Below are 23,060 nucleotides of genomic sequence, written 5' to 3'. Positions count from 1 at the left end.
CGTAACTGTTGCTCCAGCCTCATTTTCTAAAAAGTAAGGTCCAATGACTCCGCCGGACCATAAACCGCACCAAGCAGTCACACTTTGAGGATAGAGAGGCTTTTCAACAATAACTCTTGTGTTTTCCGAGCCCCAGATGCGACAACTTTGCTTGTTGACGAAGCCACCGAGGTGGAAATGGGCCTCATCACTCAAGATGATTTGCATTTGATACACTCAAGTGAATTTTAATAATTTTAATGCGTTGTTGAAGCGTGTATCGTTCCATTTTTATTAATGGAGTAGTTTCTACTTGTCAAATGTCAAAAAATGACAGCTTCAAAAGTAACATCTACCGAAATAGCGGGCTATTCAAAATAACACCTCTTATTGTAAAACCCTGTATATGCAACACGCACAGCACGGCTTTCGTCACTATCAGTAGAGACCTGGGCGTGAGACCGCCAATTTACGATGTCAGTGATGTCGCTAAGTTAAATTCACTGTTTAAATTAATCTAATTATTATGTTTATTATGCTTGCGGTAAAACATTACACAAATCGGAAATAACAACGAGTATCAACGAAAATTGCCGCCATTTTCAAAATTTTGTTGCTCGATGGCACTGACTTGATCACGTGACACTTCGAAATCAAGCTGCACAAGCCTGTACTCTCATCGGCTTTGTAGTTTTTACTAGTAGAATAAAACATATCTATTATTATAATTAATTATAAACATATATTTTAATAAAGTATTGCCCGATTTTCACTACAGATTTCTGCGCTCCCGCCAATTTAAAAGTAAAGTTACAATTTTTCTTTGACCAGTGATAGGTACCTACTGATCTTTTAAATTTTAGCTTATAATGTACATGCTTGCAATTAGAGTTTTTGGTACCAGAACATATTATAACACATAATATTGTAATATCTATCTATCTATGGATAGCTAGTTTTTACTACTATCCATTTCGAAATAAGCAATATTTTGGTCCGAACCAAGAGAGTATATCAACATTGGTTATTTAAATATTTCCTCAATGTCGAACTTATGACGCGTTGATCAACGTCAAGCTTATAACGCGTTCCTCGGTGTCGAACTTATGATGCGTTCCTCAACATTGAGCTTACGATTCAATCGACAACGTCAGGCTAAAGATGCGTTACTCATACTTATGACGTTTTCCCCAACGTCGAGCTTTTGATGCGTTCCTCAACGTCAAACTTATGACACGTTACTCAACGTCGAGCTTATGATGCGTTCCTCAACGTCAAACTTATGGCGCTTCCCTCAACGTCGAGCTTATGACGTATTTCTCAACATCGAGCTTCTGACGCGTTCCTCAACGTAAAACTTATGACACGTTACTCAACGTCGAGCTTATGGTGCGTTCCTCAACGTCAAGCTTATAACGCGTTCCTCAACGTCGAACTTATGATGCGTTCCTCAACATTGAGCTTACGATTCAATCGACAACGTCAGGCTCAAGATGCGTTACTCATACTTATGACGCTTTGCTCAACGTCGAGCTTTTGATGCGTTCCTCAACGTCAAACTTATGACACGTTCCTCAACGTCGAGCTTAGGTTTGGTATCAGAAAACGGTGTAAATGTCTTTCCTCATAGTATATGTGTATCTTTAAAAAAAAAACTTATGAACTAACCTTTCCTTCCCCACTTTATTCAACATCACAACACCCCTCAATTGGGGATGTCGCAGTCCCACATCAAACAAAACATAATTAAAAAATAAATTAATAATTTGAAGTAAAGATCTAATTATTGTTATTTTTTCCAGGGTAACCATGAAGCTAACCGCCATCTTGTGTCTCCCGTTGGCGTTGCTGCTGATTAACGCCAATGCCCAAACTTTAAACGGTACAGACCTGCTGGCAGCCGTGGCACAGAAGAAGATGGATGACCTGGTTCAGTTGGTCACCTTGATTGAGAAGGGATTTGTGCAGCTGACTTTGAGAAACTGTAATTATACCATTTAACCTTTAAATGACGCCGCTGGTCCATGGAACCCACCTCCAAACCCCACTCCTTCTACCTTCCTCATAATTTGTATCAATGAACACCGCACGTCTCAGTACCTACCGTCCTACATTCTGAGTAAGCGCAGGAAGATATACAGTCCTCTCTAAAGTCTATTTACGAGTGTTAACTGGAGTGTTTTTTATATAATTGTAAACATTTTACCAGTTTCATAACGATTCCAGTCAATTTTATTTCTTTTTTCTATGAAATTTCCCCTTCCATCTTAAAGCCAAATCTGACGAAGTTCGCGTAACGTCATAAGTACCTCGGTTATGTCGGTTAAAAGTAAGTTCAATCCCACTTGGGTCAGTATGAAAGCAACAAATCTCGATTTAAAAGAGCAATATTTTAAGTCGAGCCGCTATCAACAACACCCCTTACGTCGATGGCGATAAGGTTTAAATTCCCGCTTAACACCATCCGCCTGTTTTGATTTATGCAAGAAAAAAACATGGCCAAAAAGTACCTTTTATTTTATTTTGTGTATGTTCAGGCATAAATATTTAATTTTTTTCCGAGCATTTTATAAATAACTTAATTTTCCATATTATACAATAAAATCATAACCGAAAATTGGTTCGTAAGAAGGATATTTTGAACTTTAAGGCAGTTTTCATAGGCATTATACATTTTTTTTCTGGGATTATAAAAAGACTTATCTAAAAAATACGCAACTATTTCAAAGGCCAAGATGTATTCTACTCGCAGTATTTAATTAAAGCATCTGAAACATTTCTAAGCGACCAAATTTTTAAACCAAAAACACATGATTTTGCAATACTACGTAGGGCATCGCCTTAACAAGATTTCCAAAAAACATGAATTAATTTGTATAGGTACCGCAGTGGTAACCTGTGTGCAAAACTACGCAGCGCAATTTTGTACAAAATTGTTCGCATTCTAATGCACTCCGCCGGCCTACCCGTGAAGCAGCTGTGTAAGTTCTGCCAGAACCCGCCGACCAATCACAGAGCGTTTAAGTGTTTACGGTTTTAATCGTTTTTAAATGATGATTTACTAAATCCACGTATAAAACACATTTATTCAGAATCAATGTTTGTTTGTATATGTTTTTTAAGCCATAATATTTTTCATTCAAGTTCGTTACTATCAAGACCTTTAAATATAAATGACTTTTTTTATAATTAAAAATTTACTAGCCTGATACATAAAAATTGATTCACATGATCGGGTTTTTGTTTATATATTTTTTTATATTTATTACTTACAAACACAACAAATTACCTTTTTTGGTTGGAAGCAGTGGCAGACGGTACAGGTTTTTGTACGGAGCATTGAGATGGGAATATGTATACCATTATAACGTTCATTTTAATGAAGAAATTCATTTACAATTTTAAATGCCACACAACATTCTAAACCTCCGTTAAAATATTTACTAAATTTTATTTTTTTTACTCTTTCAATGGTTTCAAAATTTTAGTCAAGTACTTAACCATTTCCAACTGATTTAAAGACGAAATTAATCGGTTTAAATTGAATAAACTGATTCCTTCAATATTTTACATCGGCCTAAGCAATCACCACAATATTGACGGTCAAAAATCACCGGTTCCTCGAAAAAATCCTGTGATAGCAACAGAGACAAGAATGAGAAAATCCTCGTTACTGTCTTCTTATTTCTAGACTCACTAACGTGTATAATGAATATTATGCAGTTTCCCAATCCACAGTTCACAATAAATTTAATAGAATTTTTAGTATTTATTTGTCTGTGTTTATTCATATTCTAATACCTAATTTAATAAAATGTAAGAACCGATAAAAAAACAAGTTATTAAATAGTACCTAATATTTAAATTATAACCGCTTATATCAAATTTAATAAAACCTTCACACACTCGCTAGGATTTCGTAATGATCGTTTTAAAATTAACAAAATATTTGTTATATTGATATTGGTTAAACCAGATAAAAAATGCAAGATACTCCAACAACATTAGGACGTGTTTTGTACGATGAACAACATTCACAAAAAGTCGCACGGCCATGGAAAAGTTTATCCAAATAGAACAATGTCAAAACCATGTTATTTTGGTTTTTTAGACGATATGCATTTGGTAAAGATGCTTTGAAGGTCACATATTTTAGGTGCAGGTTAAACATACATAGGTTAGATAATATTATGATTTCGAAATAACCAGATTTAAGAAGTTATTTATGCATAACCATGATTTTAAATTCATTATCTTGTTTTATCTTTCAATTTGTATAATCTCACGATTAAATTAATTTTAAAATTTTTAGGAATACATTTTGTATGGAATAGTGTGCCGTGGTAGGAAAATATGAATAGGCATGTTAAGTCTAATTATTATTTTTTTGGTAAACTAATGTTTAAGACAAGATTTTTTATGCATAGCACAAACGGTAACAATTATTTTATAATAAAATAAAGTTGGTTGTTTTCAGGTGAAAAAATGTAACAAGCAGTAATTGTTGAATGAAACACTAGTATATATTGAATTATTTCGCGGATAAGAGATAAGCCGCCATAGCTCAGTGGTCAGAGCTGTCGACCGGAAATCGAAAGGACACGGGTTCAAGACCCGTTGGCGTCATGTATCTTTTATCAGGAGATTTTTCAATGTGGATGAGTGTTTCAGGCTAATAATTATTGCTTATAAAATAATGTTAAGTCTATTTTAAAGGTATTATAATTAAGTTTTCTCGAAGGAAATAAACTGAGAATCTATGATAATAGTGGAACACCTATTAATTCATAAATGTTACCGGCTTTAAGATAATGATAAACAATAAATTAGCCTGTAAAACGATATGCAGTGCCCTTTCTTTGGCATGTATAGTCACTCGACGAATGTCGAAATGGTTCCTCTACACTGAGAAAAATTAGTATTACTTACTAATTTATTAAAAATCTCTTCACATTTTTGGTAATCCGCTTAAAAACTGGATTGCAGGCCCTTAACGAATGAATGAATAGGTTACCTGTTAAACTTTTAGTAAAATACGAATATATATCACAATGTCGGAACACGTATTCGTAAAAATCCTAATATTTTCGCATTTCGTCTTTGTACCCGGAGGCGGATTTGGATACCGCCGCCCCGGGAACCTTTTATTGGATAATAACACCTCCCCAAGTGGTTCGTTACGTTTGGTGATTTAGCAGGGGTGCCCGGGTTCGTCGGGTAAGGTGTGTTCAGGATGAGCCTGCCCATCAGCTTTGTGGGGTGCCAGATCGGGAGAGGCCAATTTGGGGAGAATTTTTGACCTGTCCAACTGGTTTCTCGACCCATCTCTTCCCAGAACTACCTATCTTTCTTTTCCTTAAAAAACCTTCCACACAGCATCCCAAAAGATGACAGGCACTGAGAGAAATTATTTTCCTCAGGGATTTCCTGTGCATGAACACGTATTGCGATACATTAGGAATTTGCTAAAAGTTTATCAGCGAATATAATAATAGCCTAGTATGGTAGTTAAGAAAATCTCAAAAAAAAAAAAAATTGTCTTAAAATCCGCATGTGACTGATTTTCACGGAAATTTTCTCGAAAAAACGAAACTTTTATGAAAAATCTTTTTATTTTTTAGGCACCGACATCAAAAATTTCTTGGGCTTCAGTTATACACAACTATCGTCCTCTGGTTTACCTGATCTCTCTGGCATCACTATCGATCTTCATTCTAAGGGGAAAAGCGTAAGTATCTTTCCTAACATTTTTCGAGGCCCGTAAGTTGATACCAGCAGTTTGTACGTTGAAAGAGTCCACAAGAAATTCTCTCGATCTATCGAAGAAAGATCGAGAGAAAATATCTCGATCCGCTACCGTTATTCGTTATCCCTGGCTACACCCATCTATTTTATTTATTTTTAATATAATATATATTTTATTGAATTAATCAATTTACAGAGTATAATCAATAATGTTAACAAAGATAATTCATACAATTAGTTTTCACTGCTTTTGATTTTTGAAAGTTCCTCTTCTATAGAAGCTGGCGCTTGTGTCTAGAAGAGTGGTGGGTATCAATATGTAGAATATTTTGTGTTTGTAATAATGAAAATTAAAATTTATAATTAATTACAAAGATAGTTTCATCATTTTGGTATTTTTACATTGAACGTCTTTTTAATTGATTTTAGTAGGTGTTTATCGTTTTCTATTGTTCTGATATTTTCGGGTAAGCTGTTGAAGTATTTTTTTCCTAGATATATTATGTAATGGTGTTGAGCAAAAGTGGTGTTACATTTTTGTGTTGGAAATATATATTTTTGACGAGTACGACTTTCAGTTAAAAAGCTGTGATTTTGTTTTGCTTTTATTATTTGGTTTATTATATTTTTGGACAAGATCATTAAATTTTAATACTTAATTTTTTTTAAATTATGTGTGTTGGATAATCTCTTGGTTATTTAAATATTATTTTTATAATTAGACGTTGTACAATTTCAACAGGGAGTAGATTTACATTTTGGTCATTAGTCATTACTAGGGGTACGTAAATTTCGCAAATAAAAAATTGTGATTTCGCATTTAAAAAAACTCAAAATAGAAAATTTCGCATTTATTTCGCAAAAAAAAATACAGTGTTAAAAACTCAATTAAAGGCTAGCATTGTTGTAATTTCTACATTTTCATCTTCATTGTTTGCCTGCGATCAGTTACGACAATGTTTGTAGAAGTACCTCTCGGCATCAACACTATTGACAGGGCATTTGAGACATTGAATAGCTGCTTTTGCAAATCCAGGGTAGCAAGATTTTGATGTAACTAAAACTTGCATTACATCCACAGGAGCTTCTTGGCCGACCAATCGAAGTAATTGTCTGTGAAAATGTGAGTACCCATCAATTAGTTCTTCTTGTGGTACACTTTTGAAAAACGGAATTTTTGCGAAGCTTTCCACTATGGAATTGGAATTGACAGAAGAAGAGGGCACATTTGCTGCTTCCGATGGACAAAATAATGAATCTGCCAATGTGCTTGTAGCACTCATTTGTTGGATTCGGCCCCATGTGTAACAACAATTTATCCAAGCTCTTTTGAGCTGCTGTCTTCAACATCATGCTGTGATCGATAGAATTTTCGGTTGATAAAATAGCCGTCTCTGTCTGTTTTGAACAGAGTTGTAATAATTGTTAGCGCGTCTGATCAAAATTTGAAAGCACGTAACGTAAAAAAGTGCGAAAGTATTTAATTTTCAAATTCGCTTTTATCGCAAATAAAATGCAGATTTCGCTTTTATCGCATCTATTTCGTAAAAACGAAATTTACGTACCCCTAGTCATTACTAATTACCACTCCTTAGAGACAGGTAATATGTATTATTGTTATACTTAGATATGTTTTATCTTTTGATAGTGATATTCTGACTCAAAAGCATTTCTTTGTACCATAGTCTCACTCTTGAGGATATTACCATAACATCCTTTACTGTAGAGCCAGCCACACCAATTCATGTTTGAACTCACCCGTGGAGAGAACCTCGTAGGTACTTCCTAAATGTGTTGGATCAAAAGATTGATGTGTTTTTCCATTCCTAAAACACATTTGTAAGGAAAAAATTGTACAAATTAAATAAATGGTTAAATGTGAGATATGATTTAAGATTTTGACAGCCAAAAAATTACAGTGATTTATTTTAGGGTATTATGCCGTGTTACGCTTCCTGTTTCTTTAGCCAACGTTTCGGACAGCATTACAGTGACCATCATCACGATACCCCAAAAATAAATCACTATAATGTAATAGGAATTTAAATATCTATTCAAATCAGGTCAAAATTCCGGTCAGGTGCTCTGGACCACTGAGCTACGTCGGCTTATTCCCAACCCGCCAAATAAGTAAATATGTACTACTACTTCAATCGACATATTATATTTAACTGCTTATTATATTTTTTCCCCTGTAAACAACCAAATTTATTTATTTAAGCCGAGTAATTGATGCTTAAAATAATTTTTTATCCTTTTTACTGTGCATAAAAACCTTGTCTTATAAAAATTAGTTTAGCATTAAAAAATAATTGAATATTTGTCCTCCCGAAACTTAGGCAAATTACCTAGCACATTACCAAAATACGTTTACTACTTACATCTAGAAGTAATATTGTTTAAATCATGTGTTGTTTCTTTATTAATTATTTACCTTAATACTAACATGTACATAATTGAACTAGAATTCCCTCACCAAACACAAGAGCATTGTCTCTTTATGGTGAGGAAAGGCCACTTTAATTTCTATTGTTTTATATCTTTTTTTATCCTGTATCTATGTAAAAATATTTTTTTTCAAATATTAAATTTAAAAAAAAATATATATATATATTACAGTTTTTCTGAAGAAATATGACAAATTAGATAGTAGGTAATAAATGCTATAGCTTTGAAACTTGATACCTACGTATTTATAACATAATTTAATGTAAAAGTACCGTTTTTCATATCTATTGCTCTATTTCCTGATGATTTATGAGCGCAGCATCTTAAAAACACTTTAATATCATGAAAACAATAATTTTGTGAGCATTTCAAGTTAATTTAGGCTATAATTTGAATACAACATCTTTATCTATCGGCTGTTGGTTAACATCGGGGAAAGCTTGTGATATTCGGGCTACCCTGCAGTCTACAGCAAGGAACAACAGCTTAACTATACTCACGCCAGTCATACAAATTTCAGAAAATGTTTTATTGTAAGTTCATTGTGACAATACTGTCTTTAAAAAATATTTAAAAAATTAACTCCATACAGGGAACCACATGTTTTCCCTCTAGGCCTATCCTACCGGCTGCGCCAGTTTGATGTGATTGCTTATTTGTAAAATAATAACACCTTTTTCACAACAAGCACGTGCCGTTTATTAGACTTAAGGCGATGCACTACGTCGTGTAATATTTTTAATTTAGCCGCTATCAATAATAACCCTTACGTAGATGGCGATAAGGTTTAAATTCCCGCTTAACACCATCCGCCTGTTTTGATTTATGCAAGAAAAAAACATGGCCAAAAATTTTATTTTGTGGATGCACAGGCATAATTTTTTTTTTCGATCATTTTATAAATAACTTAATTTGCCACACTATACAATAAAATCATAACCGAAAATGGGATCGTAAGTAGGAGATTTTGAACTTTAAAGCAGTTTTCATAGGCTTTATACATTATTTTTTTCTGGGCTTATAAAAAGATTTGTCTAAAAAATACTCAATTATTTCAAAGGCCAAGATGTATTCTACTCGCAGTATTTAATTAAAGCATCTGAAACATTTCTAGGCGACCAAATTTTCAGAACAAAAACACATGATTTTGCATTACTACGTAGTGCATCGCCTTAAAAATAATAATAATGGCGAAGAGTATATAGGACAGCCAGGAGGTTATTATCTGTTGAAAAATTATATGATCTAGGTACTGTGTAACTAATAACACTAGAGCAATATGTGCCACGTAGCTCGAACTAACACAGTCATCTTTGTGGATACTTTTGGGAGAGACATAACATCAAAATCTGCATTCCACAGGAAACCTACAACTTCACCTCGAACATTGCCAGCAGGATTTTGGCTTCCTCGCTCTACACGAAGGGACTCCCCTTGGTAATCTTCACCCCCGGCTTCATGGCCACCAGGAACAGTCCCATAGTCAGGGTCATGGCCACCAGACTGGCAGCCACGGGAGCCTATAACGTCCTCGCTGTAGATCCTAGCCAAGTTCTTGGCTGGTTCTACTACTATTCCGCTGCTACTGTGAAATTCATAGGCGATGCGTTTGGAAGGATGCTGGCTGACTTTTATAATGGTAAGATGTTTTATATTTTAACTATAAAACAAAAAAATCCGTGTCTCGGAGTGAGTTCTTGAAAGGTGGTTTGGTAGGCAAGTGGATAAATGTGTCGGGTTCCCGGTTCCTCTCAGGAATCGCGGATTCAATCCTTTACTAGCTACCAGCAGGGGCGTCGCCAGTTTTCAAGCTAGGGGGGCAGTTTAATTTTTTTATAGAGCTTACAGGGAAGGAACAAGGAAGTAGTCAGAATAAACTAGAAATATTTAAATACATTATGATGTGTTATTAACAGGGCCATCTTATATCGAGTAAGTGACAATAGCAAAGGGAATAGAAAAAAATTTCTACATGGTATTTCCAATTGGGGTAGGTATGCGATGTGGGTGAAGGGAATGGAATATGAATTATTGCATTCACAAACATAAGGAATAATATTTTTTTCTAGTTACAAAGTTACGTTACGAAGACACGTTACGTCTTTATCTGGCACTAAACTTAAACATTTATTTTAAACAAAAACAACAACAAACAAGTATTTCATTTTTTTGGTTTGACTGGGGATTGAACCTTCCTCTCAAGGGACTGGAGCAAACCGCGCTAACAACTGAGCCAAATCGCAATTGAACAGGACCGACATTTATTTCACACATTAACTGCTGTAATATCATCCAATTTCAGAGAAATTGGTATATGTCCGCGTGTGTACGCGTGATTACCATAAAAAGTTGATGTAATGCATTGTCATCTAAGACGAGTTTCAGATCGATCGGATGTCAGAAATTAGGTTAATTTCCACTTCTTTCATACATTCATTCAAGAAGACAAAAGTGAGATTAAAATATATATTATATTTAGAAATAACAGATTTCTGGTTTTGGCGCCAGTTATAAACGTCTTTTTATCCTTTAATTATTTTATTGCCAATTTGTCTAGGGGGGGGCGCTTTTCGTCCACTCCCTTCGAGATAATTTTTCACGAAAACGGCGCTATATAAATCAGCCAAATATTAGTATTATTATAAAAAAATTTAAAAAAACGTCAATTTTTCGCTGGTTTCGAGAAAACATAACCCCATTTTTCCATCTGCACTGATGTTGCAGACTGTTCTGTAAAGCTATCTAAACGTTGGTTAAAGCAGGAGAAAGCGTAACATGACATAATACATAGGCAGCCTCCATGGTCGGGGGGCAAGGCTCTACGAATGCAGAGGTATCGGGTTCAAATCCCGGCCTGCGCAACTAAATTTTATTTAATTAATTTTTGTCGTTTCACAATAAATTCATTAAAAATACGTTTATTTGCGGCACTTTCTAGAGTGGAACATATCGTAAGTACAGCCTTACTCTTTATCATCTCCTTCCCCTCCCCACCTTACTTCAGCCTCGCAACCCCCCATAGTCTGGCTCCAAACGGTTCTTGTAAAAAAATAGACATGTATCTTCTCGCATCTTGAATCCTTGAAGAATAATGCATCAAATATGTATTGCAGTGGATTATTAATTTCACAGACGCGTTAGTTCAGAACAAACAGTAAATCTTGTTACCTGGTAGAGTTACAATATGATAATATTGACAGTAACAACGTTGTGTCCACAACAGTCATTTTTCGTCCTGTGAAATTTTGTCAGCTGCGAGGTCACTTATTTGCATTTATTGACAGTCTCCTAATGTATTTATTTACAGCTAAATATACGTGGCTCATAGACTTAATTAATTAAATAACAAATTAATTAGTAGATTAGGATCATAAAAGAAAACAAAAATGAGTTATTAATTTTCAAAACGAATTCAATAAGTAGATACTGAGAGTTCAAATTTCATGGTAAATATACAGAAAATAGGGACACCCTTAATTAGCACATTTTATTTTAAAATACTTTTTATCAGTTAAACAATAATTAGAAGTACGTATTTCAGTTTCTGCAAATGAAAAATAATGCATTTTAGTAGCTATCTCGATAAAAACGGATAATTTCGGGACATGTTTTCACATAATAATATTAAAATGGTTTGTTTTTGGCTGTTTTTTTATATTCCTAATTAAAACTTTCGCATCCATAATAATGGCCTCCAAGTGAACAATCGATTTTAATTTAAAAATTGTTGTGTTCCCACAAACAGTTTACCAACTCGTCGTGGAGGAAGATTATAAATAATTGGTTCTTTGTGATAAATCAGGGATTTAAATGCTCCGCGTATTACAATGGTGACTTATAACTAGAAGCTGGCTAAAGGGGATCTCGGAACAGTAAGTTTGTCTGGGAGCATTCTCACTGGCTGCCATCTTGCGGACTTCCAAGCAAGCTTTTTGCACTGCCCTCTATGAGTGCATCTGTGAAGCTCTTAACTAACTCACTTCTCAACCAAAATAAAATACATAAATAAAATAATTTCGTGAAATAACGAAATTACTACTTCTTGAAATTCATTTTTTTTTTCTGGAAACTAAAATACTTACTTCTCATTATTATCTACTAGCTAACGGGTACCCGGTGTTGCTGGGGGTTATCCTTATGAGGTTCGGTAGGTCTTTTGAGATATACAATTCCGTAGTACATTATTTTGATGTATCTCATAAGGTTTAGCCAGCGTTAGCAATGTAAGCGCCCGAAAATATTTTTTTTACGACTTGATTACAAAACATTGACTTTTTTATACTTTCTATAAATATAATATGCATGTATTATATATATAAACCTTCCAGAAGAAATTCTCTAAATGATAGTGAAAACCTTATCAAAATCTTAATTTAGAAGAACTAAGCGCACAAACAGACAGACGATAGCGACTTTGTTTTATAGTATTTAAAAGATTACGTACAGAGTGATTTTTATTAAGTGCGTAAAGCGTGTCCCTATTTTCTGTATATTTAACATCTTCAAATATATAGGTACTTATTCAAATAATATCAGGTGTGAGAAGCGCATTGTATTGGACAGCTTATTGAAGAGGAATAAGATGTCACGGGTTCAAAACCCGACGAGGACACATAAAATCCCAAAAATTCATAAGAAAGAAACCACACATATTATGTTGAAAATTTTGCCATCTACTTACCGACTATGTGAATTTGCCGCCTTCAAATAATTTCAAAAACATCTTTCTATTCAGTTGTTCACGAGATTACCTGAGGTTGAGGTTTTTACTACTACAGCCCTACTTAGAACTACTAACTTTAGTTAACTATTCAGTCAAGTCTAATAATATTTAAATTACGATAAACTTTGACAAAAATACAAACTCTTTGCTTTGAAGGCGATGCACCACGTCGTGTAGTATTTGGAATCGAGCCACTAACAAGAACACTTTGTACAAATGACGATAAGGCTTAAATTCTCGCTTACCCGCCAATTTTTATTATTTATGCAAGAAAAAAACATCAACAAAAAGTGTGTTTCATCTTATTTTGCGAAGTTCAGGCACAAATATATAAATGTTTTACCATAATTTTATAAAGAACTTAATTTGCCACATTATAAAGTAAAATTATAACTGAAAATAGGTTCGTAAGTGGGAGATTTTGAACTTTAAGGCTAAGGACTCACGGAGCGATTTTTACCCGCGTCCGCTGCGGTGGCGGAATGGAGTTTTATTTTCAAAACTCACGAGACCGCTCTTTTTTGCGGTGACGCAGCCGCCGCGGTCGCGGTTATCGCCCGCAATCTTGGCGGTTGATTATCGCAAGACGGGCGGTTGCAAGACTGAGTTCCACTAACTCGCCCGCCAACCGATCGCAGAGCGCGCGGGGGCAACCCGCCGCGGCCGCAGGACCGCGGCCGCGCCGCCGGTACAAGATGACCGCGGGTGCAGCGGGCCCCGCAAACAATCGCACACGCCGCGGGCGTAAAACGCGTCGTGAAATGTGCTTTAATTTTTTACATACATATCTGCATTCTACAGAGTCTGCGGGCCCGCAACCTCGGCGGGCGCGGGTAAAAATCGCTCCGTGAGTCCTTAGCCTAAAGCAGATTTTATAGGCCTAACCCTTATTTTTATGAGCTTTTAAAAATACTTAAATCAAACTTTATCAAAATAAAGTTAGATTATTTTAAAGGCCGATATGTTCTACTCGCTGTATTTAATTAAAGCATCTACTCGTAAAACACTTTAAGCGGCTATGATTTGATATTTTCACTGCCAAAAGTATTATAGTGATTTGTTTAGGGGGTATTATGCCGTGTTGCGCTATCTCCTTCTTTAGCCAATGTTTCGGACAGCATTGCAGTGTTCATCATCAGGGCAGATGTGTAATCTTAATCACTTTTAAGCGATCAAATTTTGAAACCGAAAACACATGATTTTGCATTAAATACTTCGTATTGATATAGTAGTGAAACATAATGTTTGTCTAATGTTGTTCCTGTTCAGATTCTTTTAAAATAGTTATATTTTAGCTTTTATCAAATGTTATTTTATTCATATTTTTATGTTTCAAAGTATCTGTCAAATTAAAATTATACTACCAACCATGTAAAAGCCCTCTGGGCGTTAAATAAATAAATAAAAATAAAATAAAAATACATTTTAGTTACATGCACACAAGCCCATAAAGTCGAACGTGATCCGACACAACTAACTAACTAACCATCACGCCGTTTCCCCGCAGGGGTAGGCAGAGAGGACGGACCGCCAAAAAAACTCGGTCTTGGCACACACTTCTTGCCTCATTCACATTCATACATCGTCTCATACATGCTATTCTATTATTCTGACTCTTGATATGGCCCGATTCGAGTATCTGATTCACTTGATCATGCCATGTCTTCCTCGGGCGTCCCCGACTTCTGCTACCAATCGCATTTGCATCATATATCCTCCTTACACTCCTATCTTCGCTCATTCGTTCTACATGCCCAAACCATCTAAGCGTCCCTTTCTTAGTCTTACTCATTACGCTTACATCAGCCTTGCACTCTTTGCGGATCTCCACATTCCTCACACGATCAAACATGGTTTTACCACACATACGCCTCAGGGATCTCATTTCAACAGCAATCTACTTTCATCCTTTTCATCAATTCCATGCCTCACTTCCATACATCAGGGTAGGTACCAGCACTGCATTGTGGACTGCTAACTTCGCTTCTTTGGACATTTTTTTATTAGCGCCAACTGCGTTCAGTCCTACATTAACGGAATTACCTGCATTTACCCTTCTTTCAATATCTCTGTCAGCCTTCCCATCTCTCGTAAACATACTTCCTAAATACATAAACTCATCCACCTGCTCCAAGTATTCCTCATTCACAACTATATTGCACATTGTTTTCGTAATCTCTGTTTCAAACACCATTACTTTAGACTTCATCATTAACTCATTCTTCACGCATACTTCGTTCATCCTAGAAACGAGAGACTGTAGATTATCCATACTATTAGCAATCAGCACCTCGTCGTCAGCATACAACAGGCAACATACTTTCAGATTACTCAAATTCGCGCCCAATCCCACCCCTTTCAATTCGCAAACCTGACGTTAGTAAAAGCTTCAAAGGCGCTGTGAAGTGTTAGGTATCATCAGTGCCTTCGCTCCTCGACGCCTTGGCAAGTCGGCAACCGGATCGAAACTGGGCTTTTTTTAAACATGTATATTATTATTATTTCCAGCCGAAGTAACCAAATTCTACGCAGTCGGTCACAGCCTGGGCGCCCACATCAGCGGGGTCGCCGGCAAGACCTTCTTCAACCTGACTGGCGCCAAGTTGGACCGCATCACTGGCCTCGATCCAGCGGGGCCCTGCTTCTTCGATGAGAGCCCTAGCCTCAAGCTGGCTAGCACCGACGCCAACTTCGTAGATGTCATCCATACCGATACGGGAACCTTTGGCATCACTGATCCTTGTGGTATGTATTGCTATTTAGTTATTGACTTGTTGCCCATGGACTAAATGAAACCAGTTTCTCTGGGTTCTGCTTCTTCGATGAGAGCCCTAGCCTCAAGCTGGCTAGCACCGACGCCAACTTCGTAGATGTCATCCATACCGATACGGGAACCTTTGGCATCACTGATCCTTGTGGTATGTATTGCTATTTAGTTATTGACTTGTTGCCCATGGACTAAATGAAACCAGTTTCTCTGGGTTCTGCTTCTTCGATGAGAGCCCTAGCCTCAAGCTGGCTAGCACCGACGCCAACTTCGTAGATGTCATCCATACCGATACGGGAACCTTTGGCATCACTGATCCTTGTGGTATGTATTCCTATTTAGTTATTGACCTGTTGATCATGGACTTAATGAAACAAGTTTCTCTGGGTTCTGCTTCTTCGATGAGAGCGAAACGATGGTGAAACATGGTTCTGCATACTTTGGGAGGCGGTTTTAAGCCATTTATTGAATAACCAACACCTCTGCCATAGGTCACCCCAGGTGGTTCGCAACGTTTGGAGATTTAGCAGGGGTGCCCGGGTTCATCGGGTGAGGTGTGTTCAGAATGCGCCTGCCCATCAGCTGCGTGCCAGATCGGGAGATGCCGGTTTGGGGAGACCCTTTGACCTCTCTTTTGATCCATCGCCTTGCACCGCAGCAGGAAGGATAGATTCATAAGTCCGTCACTCCTGGACACATTGATCCCTAGATTCGTACCAACCCCTTCTAGAACTTCCTCTTCTTCCTTTTCTTAAAAAGACCCTCCACACAGCATCCCCAAAGAGGAAACTATTTACCTAAAGGCCTCCTGTTTTAAAATATATATATATATATATAAAATTAAAGCAAAGAATGGTCAGACTGTTGAATGAAGAAACACACCCATGTGGTATTTCTTGTATTTGCCTTTATTCTATGCTGGCATTCTATCCAGGTTTCCACAATTTTAACACGGTCATATAATGTTTTACACACATTCGCCTCAGAGATCTCATTTAATATTAAAGATAATTCAAGATCTAAAGTTAGGTATTAATCCTTCATAAACTGAATAATCTTTCACCGTTACAGGTCACGTAGACTTCTACCCTAACGGTGGTGACTCGCAGCCCAACTGCTTGGCCCTCATGTGCAGCCACAACAAAAGTTGGGAGTTCTTCAGTGAGTCCATCACCCTAACTCAAAACTTCCCGTCCGTCCAGTGCCGTGACTGGTACACCTTCAAAACCGGAGCATGCTTCCCCAACCCTAGACTCTATATGGGATACATCACCCCCTCGACAGCTAAGGGCATCTATTACCTCAAGACTAATGCAAACTCGCTTTATGGTATGGGAGAGAAGGGTATCACATCGCCGCAGACGGTGGATTTAGGGACTGGCCTTTTGATGTGGTGGAATAACTTCTTGGCTGGTCTTGGCTTTTAATGATAACCATGCAGACTCACTGTATTTCAATGGAATCACATCTCTGCAAGTTTTGACTTCTCTTGGTTTTTAATGTAGTTTCACTGTGTGGTTTTTACTCCCTAGTTACTTTCTATTATTAATAACGAGACTAATGCAGTCTCCCTATGTGGTATCACATATCTACAACTTCTTGTCTTCTCTCAGTTTTTTATGTCAAAAAACTTAATGCAATCTTGCCATGTGGTATCTAATCTATGCAAACTATCGCCGACTAGCGTTCTAATGTGGTTGGATAACTTCTTAACTGCTCTTGGATTTTAATGATAGTGTACTGGACGGGAGTCCGCACAAGACTGTAGATTTGGGCGCCGGTTCCAAACCGTGTCTTCAACCGATGAGAATGCTCCTTTACGGCCGATGATGATGATAGTAGTGTAAATTGATGAAAAATCTGCCTCCCGCACCCAGTGCTTGGTGAATGTTGGGTACTGGGTGTGCTTTCGTCTCTGCTCGCTCCTGGCGTTGGCGGTTTTCCAGAGTAGGGCCGGCTGATCTTGAGGAGGTAACGCCAGAAGGTTTGTAGCAGAAGACTTGGCGAGGTGAGGCAGATGGTGGGCAGGAGTCACTTCTAGATAATAAAACGCTTGATTTCGGTGGTAAAGATGAACTAACTTTTATTTTTTGTGTGGCTGCTTATATGCAATAAGCATGACTCGCACCCGACATTGGGCTGTGAGTCAAAAAGTGGTGGGGGATTCTATCCGCGCCAGTAATGTGTTTATATGCCCCGGCAAAATGTCGCATATTCATTTTGCCGGTAGCATAGCCGAAGGTAGACGCTTGAATTTGTAGTTTGAAAAGATTTTGAAGGCTTACATAAATAACAATTACATAGTTTAAATGCATAGTAGTTATAAGAATGTGTATCTTGACAACTAGATTTTTAGTTTGCCAAGATACGACAAAAAATAAGAAAAGTTTGTAAATAAAAGTGTAAAAATGATCTTGAAGCGATCAAATTTGTAAAATATCGTTAAGTTAGTATTTTTCTCAGGTCCCCCGTAACATAGCGCTCAGAAAGAGATAAGATTCACTACGCTACGAGGTTCCTGGATTTTTGTACACGCAAAAAAGGTAAAAACTATTGTAAAAAAATGGTTATACATATATGTGAAAAACAGCTTTTTTAATATCTCCTCAGTGGTAGCACATAGCAAATAGTGTTTATTTAACTACCACCGAGGAGATGTACAAGTAAAATATAGACATTTGCAACATTTAAAAATTGATTTTTCCTAGTAAATTTTACATAATAAAAATGTTGAACATCGATCCGCTCGGCAGAGATAGACGCGCGATGCGGTATCGACGCCGTTCGGAGACAAAGTTTTCAAGCCGCCTTGGCCGAAAATGGGAACAAAATGACCAGTGGCGGGGAGTGATGATTTCGCCAGTGGCGTGGGGTAGGCACATTTTATAAATGTAAAACATATTTTTATGAAATTAAATAATGTGGCCAACTACGTCCGTTACAGATAGGACTAATGCAGTATCACCGTAATGGCATCTCTGCAACCTCTTGACTTCTGGAAGTTGTTTGTGTAGTCTTGCTATATGGCATTGCATTTCTTCAATATATAACTTCTTGACCACTCTTAGTTTTTAAGGATAAGACTAATACAGTCTCACTATATGGTATCATACCTACGCAACTTCTTGGCTTCTGTCAGTTGTTAATGTCAATAAACTAATGCAGTCTTGCCATATTGAATCACTTCTCAGCAAACTATCGATTTGGCCACTAACATTTTAATGTGGTGGAACAATTTCTCGGTTTCTCACAGTATTAAAAACTAATGCAGTCCCGCCACAACAATAACAGGATAATAAATTTGTAGAGTGTGAGACAAGAAACAGGTATTGTGCCGTATATTTTTCCAGATGATGGAACATATACAATAATCTATAACTTAGTCATGAAGATATCAAGTATTATGTAGCCTTAAAATCCAACTAGATTACCTTTTATTATTATTTAGTAATACAACCCTGTAATATGTACATATAGAAAAATATCCAAAGATAATTTAGAATAATAATGTGTAAGTATAAAAATATATTTATTAATTTGTCAATAGAATATAAACCAATATTGTATTTACATAAGTATCAATATGTATAATAATACTGTAGAAAAGTAGAAAATAAAATTGCTATGATTATAATGATTTATTATTTAAATGAAATTCACTGTTATTATTATGGAATGATAAAAAATGCAATAATTATATATCGTCACCCCAGTTCTATCTTGTCTTAAGGTCAAAAACGGTTTTGAGAAAAATATATTCAAAGTTTGAAATCGATTTTTCATTCAATGGAACTTTATTAATTCCAAGTCCAGTGTCATATTCTATATTTTTTATTGTAATTTATCCGTCAGAAAAATTAACTTTTCCTTGTACCGTTTTTGTTTTAAAAATTGACAGTACGACAAACATCGTCAAAATTGCGATGAAAACTGACAATACAACAAAATGGAACTGAAATAACTGAAGGTGTTTAAAGAAAAAAATATGTTTTTTACAGGATATTTTTGTCATGAAGACTTAACATAAATAAATAATTCATGAAGAATAAACAAATTTAAAAATTATGATGATTTTGGTAATTAATAACTTAAGGCGATGCACTACGTCGTGTAATATTTTAAATTGAGCCGCTATCAATAACAACCCTTACGTAGATGGCGATAAGGTTTAAATTCCCGCTTAACACCATCCGCCTGTTTGGATTTATACAAGAAAAAAACATGGACAAAGTGTGCTTTTTATTTTATTTTGTGGATGTTCAGGCATAAATATTTAATTTTTTTCCGATCATTTTATAAATAACTTAATTTGCCACATTATACAATAAAATCATAACCGAAAATGGGTTCGTAAGTAGGAGATTTTGAACTTTAAATCAGTTTTCATAGGCCTTATACATTATTGTTTTCTGGGCTTATAAAAAGTCTTATCTAAAAAATACTCGATTATTTCAAAGGCCAAGATGTATTCTACTTGCAGTATTTAATTAAAGCATCTGAAACATTTCTAGGCGACCAAATTTTCAAACCAAAAACACATGATTTTGCATTACTACGTATGGCATCGCCTTAACATGAGGTTAAATGGAATTAATAATATGAACGATAAAATAGAATGGATGATACACTCAGCTTTCAGAACATACCATCACCTCAGTTGGAAAGCGCTTTACTTCACTTTACCTTGTTCTGAGATATGTTGTATAAGTGTCAAAGTTTGCAAAGACGATTTTCCATAATCTATTTACCCGTTTCTAATGTTGAGATTGAATCTTGTGTTAAGTAGTTTAGTTTAACATATTTTAAAGGAAAATATTTAAATAGTATGTATACTTACCATTTTAGAACATACCTAAACGTGCAGGTAGAACCATATGCAACCAGATAGGGCATAATAATTAATTGCATAAGGTCATAACTACATTTCCCTAATGCCATTCCAAGATATGGCCAAATTCTAATTATACAAGTACATATCTGCAGAAATACAAATCAGATGACTTTGAAAGCTATTTTGGTTATAGAAATGAGCAAAAGAAACGGTTTTGCATAGAAAGGTCTTTTTTGAAAAAAAATGTTTGTTAGAGTCCAACTGAGGTGACGATACGACAAAATGGAATTCTGTACAGACGAAACTAGGGCACGTACTATAAAATGGAGCGGAGCATTTGGTAGAGCAGGTCTAAAGGCCTAGCGCCATCATCATAGAATTGTTGAATGGAGTAAAATAAGTTTAATGTTTCTAAATGTTTCATTTTGTCATTCACTAGGGTGAGTCATACCTGGTATTACCGGTATACAATGGACGCCCGAAGTTTAAAACGTGTCTCGACAATAAAGGATCTTGGAATCATGTTTGATAGTAGGCTGACATTTCATGCTCATATTGAGGCGGCATGTAGCACTTCACTGAGAATTCTGGGCTTTGTTCTACGCACTGCAAGGAATTTTAGAGATAGCCGGGTGCTTATAGTTTTATTTAATTCCTTAGTAAGAAGTATATTTGAAAGTGGGTCGGTGATTTGGAGTCCACACCAGGTAAAGTATTCTCTCATGTTGGAGAGAGTTCAGAAGAAATTCTTGAGATTTCTCTACATGAGGGAGTATGGCTACCACCCGTGGCTCTATCCCACTGACTTTCTTTTGGGTATGCTCGGAATGAACTATCTACAGGTCAGGAGGGATGTGCGAATTGCTACACATTTCTTTAGACTAATTTCGTGGATGGTTTGAAAACTCGGTCATCGTGGACAGCATTCATTTCTATGTTCCCGATGGTTATCTCCGTCACCGACAACATAGACTATTTTATCTCCCGGCCTGCAGAACTAACTTTCCAATGGTCATGCCTGTGGGGAGAGCAATCTTGCTGTTAAACAGAATCAATTCGGATATTGACATTTTTAGCATCAATGAAGCTTCCTTTAAAAGGCAAGCTCTATTATTACTGGTATAGTTGATATACACACTGTTAATATTAATCTAAGAATTCTTATTACAAAAATATTTTAAAAACGCATTGAAATTAACAATTTTGTAATGTTTTTGAAATGAATAAACAGAATTGAATTGAATTGAATCATAACTAAAAAATTACAGTTTTGACCTAAAGACAAGATAGAACTGAGAAGACGATATCTAAACATTGTCCGTTTACAAAATTTACGTCAGCTTTGGTATACGTATTTTAGACGCAACTATGACATTATTTTATTACATAATATAATATTTACATTTTACAGTCTTCTGAGATTCACAAAAAAGATCTCTTAAAAATTTGTTCAATGAGATACTTTTATAATTTATAAAATACAATAAAAATACTCAAATACGAGTAAAGATAAAATTCAAAGTATCAAAAATGTCCTATACAATAATGTCTAAGAAAATTGGAAGCATTTAAAATATTGCTAGTCTATTTAAGACAGTCATTTTGTAGACATATTATAAGTAGTTTTACACAGAAAAAATAATTGATAACATAGAATACATGAAGAGATGGTAGTCTATTTTTAAGTTTGTCTTCGGTTGTGACAATGATTACGGTTCCATGATATCTCAACACATAAAAGAAATGAAAAATAACTAATACATAAACCTAACCTATTTAACTAGTTTAGGTTTCATTATTTTAAATGACTTTATATCACTTTTCAAAGGTGTGTTGAATTGTTATTGTGTTGAGTTGTGCGGTTACCATTAATTACATACATAATTTTAAACATAGGCACTTTCACAAAGATTCTTGTTCAGATATTAAAGTGAATGATGACATAAATTAATAAAAATTGACATAATTCCAAACGAGGGATTTTTACTGTGATACATTGAAAGTACAGTTGTGAGAATGAATTAAGACAGTATGATATTCCCATCTGGGGGCACTCTCACAGATATTCAAAGGCAACAAATTATGACATGAATTACATAACACAATTAAGGGATACTTTATGGAGATTCTTTATCCTTTGTAGCAATGAATTATGACACTTTTTCAGAAATATTTCGTCTTAAATAACCTTTGCACGGTTCTATTGTCAGTTATGACGATGAATTATAACATAAGTTGCGTAACTCCACAAGTAGACACTTGAGTTGTGATTCTTTTTTCAGTTGTAACTTACGATATTGATTGACTTGTAAGCAGGCAGTTTCGCAATGATTTTTAGTAAGTTACCATATAAATTACATTCATAATATGGCCCCTTTTACCGTGATTATTTGTTAAATGAGAGAAATATGTGATTGTGTTTTAAATAACTTTATACATAGTTACCTTCACCTTGTGATATATTGTCAGTTGTGATTTGTAACAGCAATTATGGTATAAATTACCCAACTCCAAACATGGAATCTTTTATGGTACTTCTTTGTCTGTTGTGACAACGAATTAAGACA

General features: G+C 35.7%; 1 protein-coding gene across 1 annotated transcript in view; it reads left to right on the top strand.

Annotated features, from left to right (window-relative positions):
• LOC149411675 (lipase member H-B-like) overlaps positions 1 to 22,842 on the top strand; it is a 28,581-nt gene extending 5,739 nt beyond the window's left edge. The window contains exons 2-6 of the mRNA XM_089646644.1: positions 1,782 to 1,963; positions 5,601 to 5,707; positions 9,535 to 9,811; positions 15,404 to 15,640; positions 16,734 to 22,842. Of these exons, the coding sequence (XP_089502770.1) occupies positions 1,789 to 1,963; positions 5,601 to 5,707; positions 9,535 to 9,811; positions 15,404 to 15,640; positions 16,734 to 17,089 (1,152 nt within the window). The 5' untranslated portion in view covers positions 1,782 to 1,788 and the 3' untranslated portion in view covers positions 17,090 to 22,842. The remainder of the gene's footprint in view (positions 1 to 1,781; positions 1,964 to 5,600; positions 5,708 to 9,534; positions 9,812 to 15,403; positions 15,641 to 16,733) is intronic.
• The last annotated feature ends 218 nt before the right edge of the window (positions 22,843 to 23,060 follow it).

Source organism: Hesperophylax consimilis, chromosome 25, assembly GCF_061612785.1.
Source record: "Hesperophylax consimilis isolate HC1 chromosome 25, BYU_Hcon_1.0, whole genome shotgun sequence".
NCBI lineage: Eukaryota > Metazoa > Arthropoda > Insecta > Trichoptera > Limnephilidae > Hesperophylax > Hesperophylax consimilis.
Note: the sequence above shows the minus strand (reverse complement) of the source record. Positions and strands in the feature narration are given on the sequence as shown.